The sequence below is a fragment of the Gastrolobium bilobum genome, unplaced genomic scaffold (genome assembly GCF_033153095.1).
Source record: "Gastrolobium bilobum isolate Gb01-03AN ecotype WA unplaced genomic scaffold, APGP_CSIRO_Gbil_v1 utg16824, whole genome shotgun sequence".
NCBI lineage: Eukaryota > Viridiplantae > Streptophyta > Magnoliopsida > Fabales > Fabaceae > Gastrolobium > Gastrolobium bilobum.
In genome coordinates, this window is record NW_026899360.1 from 702,386 (window position 1) to 716,678 (window position 14,293).

At 32.8% G+C, this 14,293-nt stretch overlaps 2 protein-coding genes across 2 annotated transcripts; one reads left to right on the plus strand and one right to left on the minus strand.

The window, feature by feature from the left end:
* Positions 1 to 1,323: 1,323 nt before the first annotated feature.
* LOC133289923 (histone-lysine N-methyltransferase, H3 lysine-9 specific SUVH6-like) lies at positions 1,324 to 5,242 on the minus strand. The gene is made up of 2 exons (XM_061487955.1): positions 5,032 to 5,242; positions 1,324 to 4,728 (listed from the first exon to the last, which is right to left on the minus strand). Exon 2 carries the CDS (start codon positions 4,712 to 4,714, stop codon positions 1,634 to 1,636), a length of 3,081 nt encoding a protein of 1,026 aa, XP_061343939.1. The 5' UTR covers positions 4,715 to 4,728; positions 5,032 to 5,242; the 3' UTR covers positions 1,324 to 1,633.
* A 7,154-nt stretch (positions 5,243 to 12,396) lies between these two features.
* Positions 12,397 to 13,088, plus strand: LOC133289913 (uncharacterized). The gene is made up of 2 exons (XM_061487941.1): positions 12,397 to 12,852; positions 12,993 to 13,088. Exons 1-2 carry the CDS (start codon positions 12,397 to 12,399, stop codon positions 13,086 to 13,088), a joined length of 552 nt encoding a protein of 183 aa, XP_061343925.1.
* Positions 13,089 to 14,293: the final 1,205 nt, after the last annotated feature.

Consider the following 14,293-nt stretch of genomic DNA (forward strand, 5'->3'; position numbering starts at 1 on the left):
TAGGCCAGGTCTTAGCCCAATATACCGATTAGAACAAGTACAAATCAATCAACGAAATGGCCATTCTATTTGGTTTAGCTTAAGGATATTCTTCAAACCAAAAGAATAATGGAAGTACGAGAGGTAAGCTTTCCCTCTTTTCCCTTCTCCAAATAGCACTCAAAAGGAGGAAGGATGGAAGCGAATATTTAGGCCTCGTTTGATTTTTTTTGTTGAAGACATTTTTTTTATTAAAAAATGAAAAAGTGCAACTACTCCCTACAACTTTAGCTCGTAAAAAATTTGGTTCATTTTACTTCTATAAGAGTTTTTGCTTTGCGTAACTAACATTTTTTTTTTTTGGAAACTAAATATAAAGATCATTTTATGTTTGCGTAACTAAAATTAATTCATATTTGATGCTAAATTTGACACTATTTTTTTATTTGTGGGTTCTAACAATTCTTATCTCTAAGCTTTTAGACTCATTCAAATTTTGTATTAGAAGGCTGTAGATCGGATTAGAAGGAGCACGAACACCCCTTTCATCACTAGTCTTATTGGGTTTGAGGTACTGTCTAATGTGAACTATAGGCCATTGATTTTTTTTTAACTTTTTTTATTTTTTTGGATAAACCACAGGTATTTTCTACGGAGAACCGATGACCATCGTATTACAAATGCGATGCTCTAACCTCTAAGCTAAGCGGGCTCACATAAAAAAGATTGCATAAGCGGACGGGTCCGAGTCAAATAGCAATGATTCGAAGCACTTTACACTATTTCAGAAACCCAAGGACTCAATCGTATGGATATGTAAAATACAGGATTGAACAATCTTGTTTGGAGCGGATCCAGGATTAAGACTTTAAATCTCTCCCAAAAATAATACTGAAGAAGATCAAACATATACTCATTTTCAATTGTTCAGCTCTCATACATCAACTGAGCTATGATATTTGATTTAACCATGTACAACATTGGCCATTGATCTTAAATGCTATTGAAGTTGGATTCAGGGAGCGTTTCGAAGTGTAATTGTACAGAAAAAACAGAGGAAAGAGAATGCACTATGAATAGTAAAAAATAAAGTGAGTACACAACACTCATCGACTTCTAAGAGTAAGAATAAGAATCAATTGGTAAGAATAAGAACCAATTGTATGTAGTTTTATCTTTATATTTTCGCAAAGAAACTATTTTCCACACTAGAATATGCACTTGAGATTTTTTTTGTCTCCTTACAAGAACCAAAATATATAAAGTTATAAATTAACCAAATGAAATAACTACTGGTTAAAACTAACTCAAGCTAACCAAAATATATCATAAAAGTGTCTGATGTTGTTTTGTTGCTTGTAAGCCACCATAAGCATAGGATTTGCAGGCTCCGCAACTGGAGAGAGACGGGGATGACGAAGATGACAGGGTTAGGGAGTGAAGAGAGAAGAAGAGAGCATGAGTGGGCTAACAAAGATTATATATACATACAGGTGGACAATGCAACATTTAAACGAGATTATATGCATACAGGTAGAGAAAGCAACGATTATCATGTAGTTCAAAATTAAATTGGAAAACTTTTCTGCATATAAACTGAGTTTGAATTGAGAAGGTAAAAGATCAATTTTCCAACGATTAACCATGGCAGGCCTCAATACATCCTACCTGTACAATCCACAGAACCACAATAGCAAGCCTTCTTTTTTATATTGCCACTAGAATCACGGACTTGATCTATCGTATAATTGTAATCGTAAGACAACTCTTGCAAGGGAGGAATGTTCTCAGCAGCAAAGAGCATAATGTGAGGAATCCTATTGTCATGATGATCAAAAAGGACATTCTGAGCATAAAGATTAGGGGAGCAACTATGGTTGATGAATCTCCCCACGTTACCAAACTGGGCGGCATCAATGGTGAAGCTACCCTCCTTCACAACTTCACAAGAACTTGACTGTGTATCAGGCATAAGGGTCGAAAGTCCATCCCAAAGAGTACTGTTGGTGAAGTTATTTCCAATATCAAAAAGATACTCATCATTACCAGTTCTTTGTTCGGCTTCCTTTTCTTCAAGAAGCTCTCCTAAATATTCGCAGATAAAACTTCCTGAAGGGATGGAATTTAGGGATCTCACACCCCATCCCCTTGAATTGGTTTTAAAAATTTCAAGTTGAAACTTTATACCAAGTTGGCTGACTCTATTGTAGCATGTTGAAGGGCACTTGCAAGAAGGTCCACACTCATAGACTAGAGGCTTTGCCTCTACAATTGCCCCATTATGATTGAAAGGGATCTCTCCCCCATTTTTTACTACACAAGAACATTTCTTTAAGTCAGAGCATCCATCAATACAACCACATCCTTCCGGAGGAATGAGATCGCAATCAGGATATATCATGCTAGTTATGTATTTAAATGTTGGGGGTTTTTCATCATCTATGGTGTTCACAGCACATATGGGAATTCGCTCTTTCCCATAAGAAATATCATCAACACATAGGCCTTCTCTTGTTTTGAACTTTTTAGATTTCTTCACTTCCTTCAAAGCAAGCTCTGGTTGACCTGGGATTCTTCGCAAGCGAAACTTATAAACCAGCTTCCCGTGTGGCCCCATATCCTGCCAACATGAATCAACTAGATAGAGTCCATCATAAACATATGTCTTACCATTTCCATCCATTGATTCATACCCTCGTATCACCCTAACAGGATTTTTTTCCTCGCTACTGTTCTTCAAAGCAAGATTGCCCCGCTCAAGCTTCTGATCTACAGGTGCTTTATCGGTGTTCATCACATTCCCACCCTGCCCTGTATATATCAAGACATCCGAATTATCCAACTCATCAGCATAGCCCCCGGATGCAACAATACTAGTTGCTAGGATCTTACCATTGTGCTTCACATAATCTATGCCACCCTGAGTCTGGCGATGAAGGCCAATTATATTAAGCTCCACCCTATATTGAAATTCATCACCAACTTCAACTCCAGGGACAGATCCCAAGATCTGCTTGCCTGTGTTAATATATTTCTCTTTCCCCTTAAGGATCTTTGCCGCTTGTAAATCAATCCTCTTGGGAGTATTTTCTCGGTCTTTTGGTTTTGCTTCAACTTCCTGCAAAAGCTTTCTAGAAACAGCTTGATACAGGCGTAATGTTTCCCTCACTTTATTACGGGTCACATTTGAGTCATTGTCATGTCCACTGAAATTATGAGGAGGAATAGTTACATGGTGACCATGTGATTTCCGGGCAACCTGAAAGTCTTCAATATTTTCATTAGGGTCAAGAGAATCCTTCTTTTCCCAAATTACTAATTGACCCATACCATCAGAAGCAGCATTTCCTTTTTCCTTTTTCAAAGGCTTCTGCTCAGAATGAAGAGAATCCTTCTTTTCCCAAATTTCTAGTTGACCCATACCGTCAGAAGCAGCATCTTCTTTTTTCTTTTTCAAAGGCTTCTGCCCAGAATGATTCAGTCCGTCTTTAGTCTTGATAGCAACCTTAGACCTGTCAGGCCGTGCATTAACACCAACTTTCTTTCCCTTGCTTTCATCCGTACCACCAATCAATTTAAATTTGGAGGAACCTTTATCAGAACTCAAAGGACATTCTGATTTTGCCATCAAACCCAGCACTACTTTCCTGTCTGATGAGATCTGCAATCCTTTGAGCTCTCTTTTCAACTCATGCTTACTACTTGACACATTCAAAGGTTTTGTCTCAGGTCTTTGGACTTCATCTTTAACCACTGCCTTGGATTTTATTTCAACCTGATGACGATTACTTTTTTCAAAATGCGCAATGTACTTTTCTTTTGTTTTTTCCAGTTTAATCCCAGAAGATGGTTCAAATACATCCAGCTTCTTCACTCTCCCTGTAGCATTCCCTTCAGAATCAGCTTGAACGATGTCCACAAACTTTCCCTTAGAACCACACTCATCTTGAATGTTATCTTCCACTTCTTTCACATCAGTGACTGCTACTTTTTTCAACGGATTGTCATCTACAGCCAAGTCCTGTTGACGAGCTCTCTTGTTACTCAATGAAGAGATCCTCTTTAGAGGCTCATCCTTACTTAGAGATGGAGCATCGCGTCCACAAAAAGGAGGAAAGTCTCTGAGAACCGAAACTTTTCTTCGAGGAAGATACCTTCTAGTTACAGCCTCCACCAAATAAGCACTGGAACCATCTATATTGACATCGGATGATAAGGAATTTGAAAAACTTGACAAAGCCGCCTCACCCACCGGAGAAGATGACTTTGACATATAAGAGGAGTCACATTTTACAGAGTTCACAGTTGTATCCAAAGCTTCTATGTCCAACAACTTCACTTCTGCAGGTTCATCATTTCCCAATGTAGGCCCATCCGTGTGATGAGATGAGGCCACAGAACTTTCCTTCTTCAAACTAGATTCAATTGTTTGGCCAAGAGTCTCAGTAAGAAACGAATCCTTTTCAAACTCAGAATGCCGAGAATCATCTTCATACTTGGAAGTTCCAGCAGCTTCACCCCCTAAATGTTCACCATTCTTATCCTCAACAACTGTACCATTAGCAGAACCAAAACCAGCACTATCTACCTTTAACACTGGATCAATCCTTGAAGCAAGTGGTCCACATTGTTCTGGGAAATCACGAATAGCAGAAACTTTCCGCCGCTTATACATGGGCTGAGCAAGGAAATTGCAGTCCCCATTTGAATGACCGTTATTGACTGATGTTTCCATTCCTCTTGATGACTCTGAAGGTCATGCACCACCCAAATTCATGTCCAATATACACTCACATGTCAAATTATAAAATGCATGTTACAATTAATTCAAATGATACATTTATCCCCTTGTTTTGTTAATTATTTTCCACAGATTATTAAATCCCTAAATGCTAAACTAAAGCCATCTTATATCAGTAAAAAAAAAAACGAAGATAGTTTGGAGAACACGATCGAAATAGGCATAAACATAGAGGAGAAATGATATGTTAAGAGAAGTACGAAGACATGCAATTAAATCTTAGGGAAAATAGGGGAAAGGATCTCAGGTACCTTTTTATGATGTTAAATTGGAGGATGAGACCTGCGAGTGTCGCGGTTACGATGAGGAACAGAAATCAGAAAGCGTCGTTTCCCAACTCCGATAACATCCTCGAATAAGCTTTGAAATTCAGAAATGACAACAGCAGAGTAAGAACTGAGAAGAACAAGAAGAAGAAGAAAGGGCGAAATTCAGAGATAGCAGTGACGGCTGATAAATAAGGCTAGGAGAGAGAGAGAGAGAGAGAGACGAGGAGTCGTTTGCAATTAAGACATTATCACGCTTTGGAGCTGTAATTTAATTTTGTAAAAACAAAATTGTTCACACGCGTACGATATAAGAATAAATTTTTTTATATCAATAGATATAAATAAGATCAATAATCAAGATTAAGGATATAAACATTTTGGGCTTGTTTGGTACATAGTATAGGATAAGGCCTGATTGTATAAGATATTATTGAATTTTAATATTATCCAACATTTAGCACGGTATTGTATAAAATAATATATTATATGAGATAATATCATCTAGTATTTGGTAATGCATTGTATAATACTATATATGATAAAAATAAATATTTTTAATAAAAATATCCTTTAATAAAGAATTTATATAATTCTTCAAAAAATGTCATATGATATTAATTTTTATATTAGTGTGTCCAAAATATAAATTAATTTTTATAAAAATAAAAATATTCAATATTTTAAAAATTAATATATTGAAAAATTTATTTTTATTTTAATAGATTAATATTAAAATAATATATTAATTTTTGAGAATTACATTGGTCAACGATGTTAATACATCAATCTCTTATCAGCCTTATCCCTCACTCCTAGGCCGGATTAAGGCCCTGTTTGGTGTAACGTATAAGACCTGATAGTATAAGCTTATACTATACGTTATGACATTTTCAGTTGTTTGGTGTGACCATCGTATAGTATAAGTTTATACAGCAGGACCCCTTAATACATCAAAACGATGTATAACTTAATCCGACCTAAGGGCATATTTGGTGCATAGTATAAGATTAGACCTGATAGTATAAGACCTGATAGTATAAGGCCTGATAGTATAAGCCCTGATTAGATTTTAATACTATCCAACGTTTGGCATGACATTGTATAAGATAATGTATTGTATAAAATAATATTATCCAGTGTTTGGTAATGCACTGTATAATACTATATAGGATAAAAAAGATATTTTTGACAAAGATACCCTTTAATAATTTTTTTATATAATTCTTCTATATATGTCATATGATATTAATTTAGTATGTCTAAAAAATAAATAAATTTTGTAGAAATAAAAATTAATATTTTAACAAAAAACTATTATTGGGAGACTGAATCAGGTTGAGGAATTTCATCAAACACACAGTGTGCAGCTTCCATGTCGCCCCTTTAGCATAATCGGAGAAAATGGTGTTCCAAGAGAACGAGGTCTTAAGGGGCATTTCACCGAACACGCGGTGAACATCAGAGAAGGAACCAATTTTAGCATAGAAATTGAGGAGGTTGTTCATCAAGAAAACACTCATGCGAAAGCCCTATTTGATGATTCGAGCATGAATAGATCTTACGATGAATGCGTCTCTGGATTTGATTGCAGATTATAGAAGATAAATGCATAAATTAGAATGGGAGGCAAGTTTTGGGATCTCCGTCAATACAAACACAATGTGTTAAAATGGGGACAATGTTTCCCTCCCAAGCTGGCACTAGCATCAAGGTTTCGTTGTTATTATTGTAACAATTTGAAAAATCAGAATTCAATTTTGTTACAACTTTCTACACTGATGTGATTTGAGAAGAAGAAGAAATGAGATTACAACGGGGTGGGGAAGAAGGGGGGTTAAGGGTAAAAGGTTACAATGGGAAAGAGAAGAATGGGATGGGATTAGGCTAATACATCAATTCCTTATCAGGTATAATCCCACCTCTCTAGGCTTGATTAAGTTATACATCATTTTGATGTATTAGGGGATCTGCTATATAAGCTTATACTATACAATGATTACACCAAACAACTGAAAATTCATTAATGTATAGTATAAGCTTATACTATCAGGCCTTATACATCACACCAAACAGGCCCTAAGGGTGAGGGATTAGGCCTGATAAGAGGTTGATGTATTAATATCGCTTATAAGTACAATTTTCAAGAACTAATATATCATTTCAATATTAATATATTAAAATAATTTTTTTTAATATATTAATTTTTAATATATTGGAAGATATTATCTTATACAATACCATACCAAACGCTGGATAGCATTAAAATTTAATCAAATCTTATACAATCAGGTCTTATACTGTCACGTCTTATGCTATCAGGCCTTATCCAATACTATGCACCAAACAAGACCTAAGTTATACATCGTTTTGATGTATTAAGGGATTATGCTGTATAAGCTTATACTATACGATGGTAACACCAAACAACTGAAAATGTCATAACGTATAGTATAAGCTTATACTATCATGCCTTATACGTCACACCAAACAGGCCATTAATAAGAATAATAAAATAATAATCTTATATTATAAAGGAATTCCATTCTGTGGAAACCTTGCTGACGTGTCGCACTGTGGTTCAATTTCACCAATGTGTTCACACTACAACATTTAAAAAAGTTTCCTTTAATGGTAAATCGGTGAATATAATAAATACAAAAAAGAATTATATTTTCAATTGACAGGATTTGTTACTTTAAATCAATGGTCAAGATTGTTTATTCATTGATTTATAACTACTAAATCACTCTTTGTCGTCATCTTTGTTTTTTAAATAATTGATGTTGATCATGTAATCTAATCGCTTTTTTAACCTTTATTCAGTTTAATTCAAATCTTTACGTTTTTTGAAGAAAAAAAAGGATATTCATTGTTATTAAAACAAATGACTGTTTTATTCCATGAAATGACTGTTAAAAAACGGGATATTCATTGATTTATAACTACTTAATCACTCTTTGTCGTTATCTTTGTTTTTTAAATCTTTATTCAGTTTAATTCAAAAACTTCACATTTTTTAAAGAATACAATTCTATTTACTCGAAAAAAAATTAATTAGTAAAAAAAAAAATTATACATATCCCGACCTTTGTTCTTTATTTTCAGATTTTTAAATTTGAATCTTTTATTAACCTCTTGATTCAGTGGAATCAGGTATGGGTGTTTTGTTATTAGAAAAAATTTCTGTTTTATTCCATGAAAATCTCATTTATAACTATTAAATCACTCTTTTGTCGTCATCTTTGTTTTTTAAATAATTGATGTCTTATATTATAAAGGAATTCCATTCTGTGGAAACCTTGCTGACGTGTCACACTGTGGTTCAATTTCACCAATGTGTTCACACTACAACATTTAAAAAAGTTTCCTTTAATGGTAAATTGGTGAATATAATAAATACAAAAAAGAATTATATTTTCAATTGACAGGATTTGTTACTTTAAATCAATGGTCAAGATTGCTTATTCATTGATTTATAACTACTAAATCACTATTTGTCGTCATCTTTGTTTTTTAAATAATTGATGTTGATCATGTAATCTAATCGTTTTTTTAACATTTATTCAATTTAATTCAAATCTTTACATTTTTTGAAGAAAAAAAACAGGATATTCATTGTTATTAAAACAAATGACTGTTTTATTCCATGAAATGACTGTTAAAAAACGGGATATTCATTGATTTATAACTACTTAATCACTCTTTGTTGTTATCTTTGTTTTTTAAATCTTTATTCAGTTTAATTCAAAAACTTCACATTTTTTAAAGAATACAATTCTATTTACTCGAAAAAAAATTAATTAGTAAAAAAAATATATAAATATTCCGACCTTTGTTCCTTATTTTCAGATTTTTAAATTTGAATCTTTTATTAACCTCTTGATTCAGTGGAATCAGGTATGAGTGTTTTGTTATTAGAAAAAACTTCTGTTTTATTCCATGAAAATCTCATTTATAACTACTAAATCACTCTTTTGTCGTCATCTTTGTTTTTTAAATAATTGATGTTGATCATGTAATCTAATCGTTTTTTTAACCTTTATTCAGTTTAATTCAAATCTTTACGTTTTTTGAAAAAAAAAATGGGATATTCATTGTTATTAAAACAAATGACTGTTTTATTCCATGAAAATCTCATTTATAACTACTGAATCACTCTTTTGACGTCATCTTTGTTTTTTAAATAATTGATGTTGATCATGTAATCTAATCGTTTTTTTTAACCTTTATTCAGTTTAATTCAAATCTTTACGCTTTTTGAAAAAAAATAGGATATTCATTGTTATTAAAACAAATGACTATTTTATTCCATGAAATGACTGTTAAAAAACGGGATATTCATTGATTTATAACTACTAAATCACTCTTTGTCGTTATCTTTGTTTTTTAAATCTTTATTCAGTTTAATTCAAAAACTTCACATTTTTTAAAGAATACAATTCTATTTACTCAAAAAAAATTAATTAGTAAAAAAAAAAATTATACATATCCCGACCTTTGTTCCTTATTTTCAGATTTTTAAATTTGAATCTTTTATTAACCTCTTGATTCAGTGGAATCAGGTATGAGTGTTTTGTTATTAGAAAAAACTTCTGTTTTATTCCATGAAAATCTCATTTATAACTACTGAATCACTCTTTTGTCGTCATCTTTGTTTTTTAAATAATTGATGGTTATCATGTAATCTAATCGTTTTTTTAACCTTTATTGAGTTTAATTCAAATCTTTACATTTTTTGAAAAAAAATTGGGATATTCATTGTTATTAAAACAAATGACTGTTTTATTCCATGAAAATCTCATTTATAACTACTGAGTCACTCTTTTGTCGTTATCTTTGTTTTTTAAATCTTTATTCAGTTTAATTCAAAAACTATAAATCACTCTCATTTATACAATTCCTTATACGCATTATTCTTCAACGTCGGTGATTGCTTCTCTGTTTTTTCTTCTTACACAAAATATGAGTTCAAAATATGATTTTCTGAAGGATGTTAATCCTGCCAAGGAGGACTGGAGGATTAAGGTGAAGGTGGTTCGGACTTGGAAAGTTCCTAACTTTCAGCGTAAAAATTTGGAGGACAATCTTGAAATGGTTTTATTGGATGAATATGTTGTGTTCTGTGTTTTAAAAATCTTCCATCTTTTTTTTGATCATTTTAGTTAACGTTGTTGACATAAGTTGGCTCCATTCTTTTGTAGGGTGGTAGGATCCACGCCACTGTCAAAGGTACCTTGCAGGTGCGGAATATAATCAACGAAGGAGAGTGTTATTTTATAAAAAAATTTGGAGTTGGATTCAATAGCGATGTGTTTAGGCCAACCAAGCATCAGTATCGTTTGTCTTTCAACTTGAGGACTGATGTTAAATCGATTGTTGTTTCTGATATTTGTGCGAGTGATTTTGATTTTGTTGATTATAACATCATTGAGAAAGAAACGTTTGACTCCCCTTATTTAGTCGGTAATAGATTCTTCCTCACTGTTATCCTTTTTTTAATTATTGCGGGTTTTATTTTTTTCCCATACTCTTTGCTGCCTTTTTTTAATTTTTAAACGTCATTGGTTTATTCTGTATCATGACTATTTCCTTATTTTTAAACTCTTTGCGGTTATAGTTTTGTGTTTTTAATGTTTTGTCACGAGTAATCTTATTCTGTATCATTATTTTTTTCATTAACTGTGTTTTTTATGTTTCTGTATTCGTTTTTTATTATTGCATAATTTTTTTCACAAACTCTTTGCTGCGTTTTTTTTTGTAGACGTCATTGGTTTAATCTCAGGAATTGAGAAAGTTTGTGATCGTGTGGTTTCTGGTAGGAAGACAAAAATGGTGGTGTTGGAGCTTGACGACCTGAGGTACTTACAAATGTTTAGTTAAATGTTTATGGAGAGTACCCGACTGAATTTGTTTTCAAAGAAAAAACGCATGAATGGAATCCGAGAAAAAAAGGATTTTCCATTGGAAGGATAAATCGTTTTTCTGCCAATAATGGAGAAGATTCATATCTTCGCACCTTGCTTAATTTTCAAAGAGGTTGCACCAGTTATGAAGATCTTAGAACGATCAATGACGTGGTTTTTCCTACATTTAAGGATGCATGCTATTCTTTAGGACTTCTGGATGATGACAATGAGTACATTGATGCAATTAAGGAGGCAAATTCCTGGGGATCTGCTGCTTATCTTAGATGTCTGTTTGCTCTGTTGTTATTTGCCAACTCAATGAACAGACCTGAAAAAGTTTGGGAAGAGTGTTGGAAATTTTTATCCGACGACGTTGTTTATCGGCATAGGAAAAGAATAGGACGTCAAGGTACGTGTTATAATAATATTTCATACAATTTTTTTTTGTTTAACCGAAATCAGCATATGCTTCCTTAGTACTTATTAGCTTTTTTTGCCCGTATTCAGCAAATGTTGTTTTAGTGCTTATTTTGTTTTTTTTTTTTGCCCGCATTCAGCAAATGATGCTTTAGTACTTATTTCGCTCTCTTTTCTTTCTTTGATTACTTTATCTTTTTTATTTTTTTTTATTTTTTTTCCTTTGAATTTTATGCTTTGTCAGATGCAATTCTTACAGAAGAGTCTATAAAACACATAACTCTTGAAGAAATTGATAAGGTACTGCAGAGCAATGGAAAATGCCTCTCTGATTATCCGTCAATGCCACGCATCAATAGTGAAACTTTGCTTGATATGCAAAATCGATTAGTGTTGGATGAATTAATGTATGGCAGATTTGCTTTGGAAGAGGAGCATAAAAGACTAATTAATTCCCTCACTGATGAGCAGAAAGCTGTTTATGATAAAATTGTTTCAGCAGTTACGGCAGGTAATGGAGGGTTATTTTTCCTATACGGGTTCGGCGGTACAGGAAAAACATTTATTTGGAATACTCTTTCAGCATCTATTAGATCAAAAGCTGGAATCGTACTTAATGTTGCTTCTAGCGGAATTGCTTCCCTTCTGCTTCCTGGAGGACGAACAACGCATTCTAGATTTCGTATTCCTATTCAAATCAATGAATATTCAACGTGTAATATAAGGCCGAAATCTACTATAGCTGAGTTGCTGTAAAAAAACAAAGTTAATCATTTGGGATGAAGCTCCAATGGTACATAGATTTTGCTTTGAGGCTCTGGATAGGACACTGAGAGATGTTCTTAGAATTTCTGATACAAGCTGTGTTGATATGCCATTTGGTGGAAAAGTTGTTGTTCTATGAGGTGACTTTCGGCAAATATTACCTGTCATTCCTCATGGCAGCAGACAAGATATAGTTCATGCAACCATCAATTTTTCTCATCTATGGTCCCATTGTCATTTATTAACTTTGACCAAGAACATGCGTCTTAATTCTGGAAGTAGCGCTCACAATTTAGAGGAAATAAAAGTATTTTCTGAGTGGCTACTTAAAGTTGGGGATGGTAATCTTGGAGATGATGTTGATGGGGAATCTATTATAACAATTCCAGATGAATTGCTGATTAGAGAATCGGAAGATCCGCTGTCGGATATGGTTAATTTTGTTTATCCGAATCTCTTGGATAATATTTTGGATCAGACCTTCTTTAAAGAACGTGATATTCTAACTCCTAAATTGTCCGATGTTGCTATGTTAAACGAGCACCTAATGTCTATGATTCCTGGTGAAGAAAGGACTTTTTTGAGTTCGGATAAAATTCTTAAGCAAAGTGGGACTTCCTCTGTTGAGGATGATGAAATCACCCCTGAGATCTTAAATACATTATCATGCTCAGGGATTCCTGATAATAAATTAATCTTGAAAGTTAAAGTTCCAGTAATGCTATTAAGAAATATTGATCAGTCGAGAGGTTTATGCAATGACACGAGATTGCTTATTACAAAATTAGGGAATCATGTTGTTGAGGCAATTGTACTTACAGGAAGCAATATAGGGGAAACTGTGTTAATCCCTAGAATGACGATGAGCCCATCGAGTCATACATTTCCTGTAAATTTCCAAAGAAGACAATTCCCCCTGATTGTATCGTTTGCCATGACTATCAACAATAGTCAAGGACAATCACTTTCACATGTTGCAATTTATCTCCCTAAGCCTGTCTTCACTCATGGGCAATTATATGTGGCACTGTCTAGAGTAAAGAGTAAGCATGGATTGAAGATATTGATACTTGATGAAAATGGTTGCGTTACGAATAGTACCCTTAATATAGTTTACAAGGAAGTATTTCAAAGACTGCTATAGTATATTGGGTTCTTTCTTCAAAGATATAACTTCGTTGTATGGTACAGGTAAAGACAAAAAAAAATGACTGTTTATTCGCGTCTCTTTTCCTTATCTATCTTCAAAGATATGACCTTTATTATCCTATTTTCTTTCCTATTTTTAATGTAACAATGAATGACTATTTTGTTATTTAAAAAAAATGACTGTTTGGGACCTTTGAAATACTGACAAAATGAGTTCGGCCCGGAGGGCCGACCCACCATGCCAAACAAACCAATTTTTTTCCCCGTGCATCGGCACGGGTAATTCACTAGTAAAGTAATTATATTATGAGGAGTTTTTTAAATTAATGAAAATAGCAGTAATTAATATACCTATTAGGAATAAGTCATTTACTATGTGTAATTGTTGTAATTGCTTATGTTAATAATGAGTTGTCAATTCAATGAATAAAAATGGAAAATTGTTAATGTTAATATGCATAGTTGTTAAAATCTCAATTTATCACTACGATTTTATGTTTTTACGATTTTTTTTTGTCAAAACGATTTTATCAATATTCCAAACGCTTTTACGTTTTAACGATTTTTTACGATTTTTTTACATTACGATTTTAAGTTTTACGATTTTTTAATCCCTTTCCGATCTTACTTAAAATCTCGATTTTAACAACATTGCTAATATGAATAGAATCCTCATAAATATGGGAGTTGCCAATGCTCATAAATATAAGATAGAAAATGAAAAATAATTATACGAGATAAAGAATTTTAAAACAGATGAATGAAAAACAATCAAACGAGATATAGAATTTTAAAAGACAAGTATGAAAAACAATTTATTCAATTCGAAATTTAAAATATTTTTTTTTTTGATAACAAAATTTAAAATATTTTTTTTTTTGATAACAAAATTTAAAATATTTTTTTTTTTTTGATAACATTAAATAGTGGCAGACAGGTGCATTAATATCCCACTTCTTTTTTAAAATTCGAAATTTTCAATTGGTATAGTTGAGAAAAGAATTTAA

Coding starts and splice junctions, on each gene's coding strand:
- LOC133289923 (XM_061487955.1), bottom strand. CDS start 4,714: ATGGAAACATCAGTCAATAACGGTCATTCAAATGGGGACTGCAATTTC.
- LOC133289913 (XM_061487941.1), top strand. CDS start 12,397: ATGCGTCTTAATTCTGGAAGTAGCGCTCACAATTTAGAGGAAATAAAA. Junction 12,853..12,992: donor TCTTGAAAGTTAAAGTTCCA/GTAATGCTATTA, acceptor GTTAATCCCTAG/AATGACGATGAGCCCATCGA.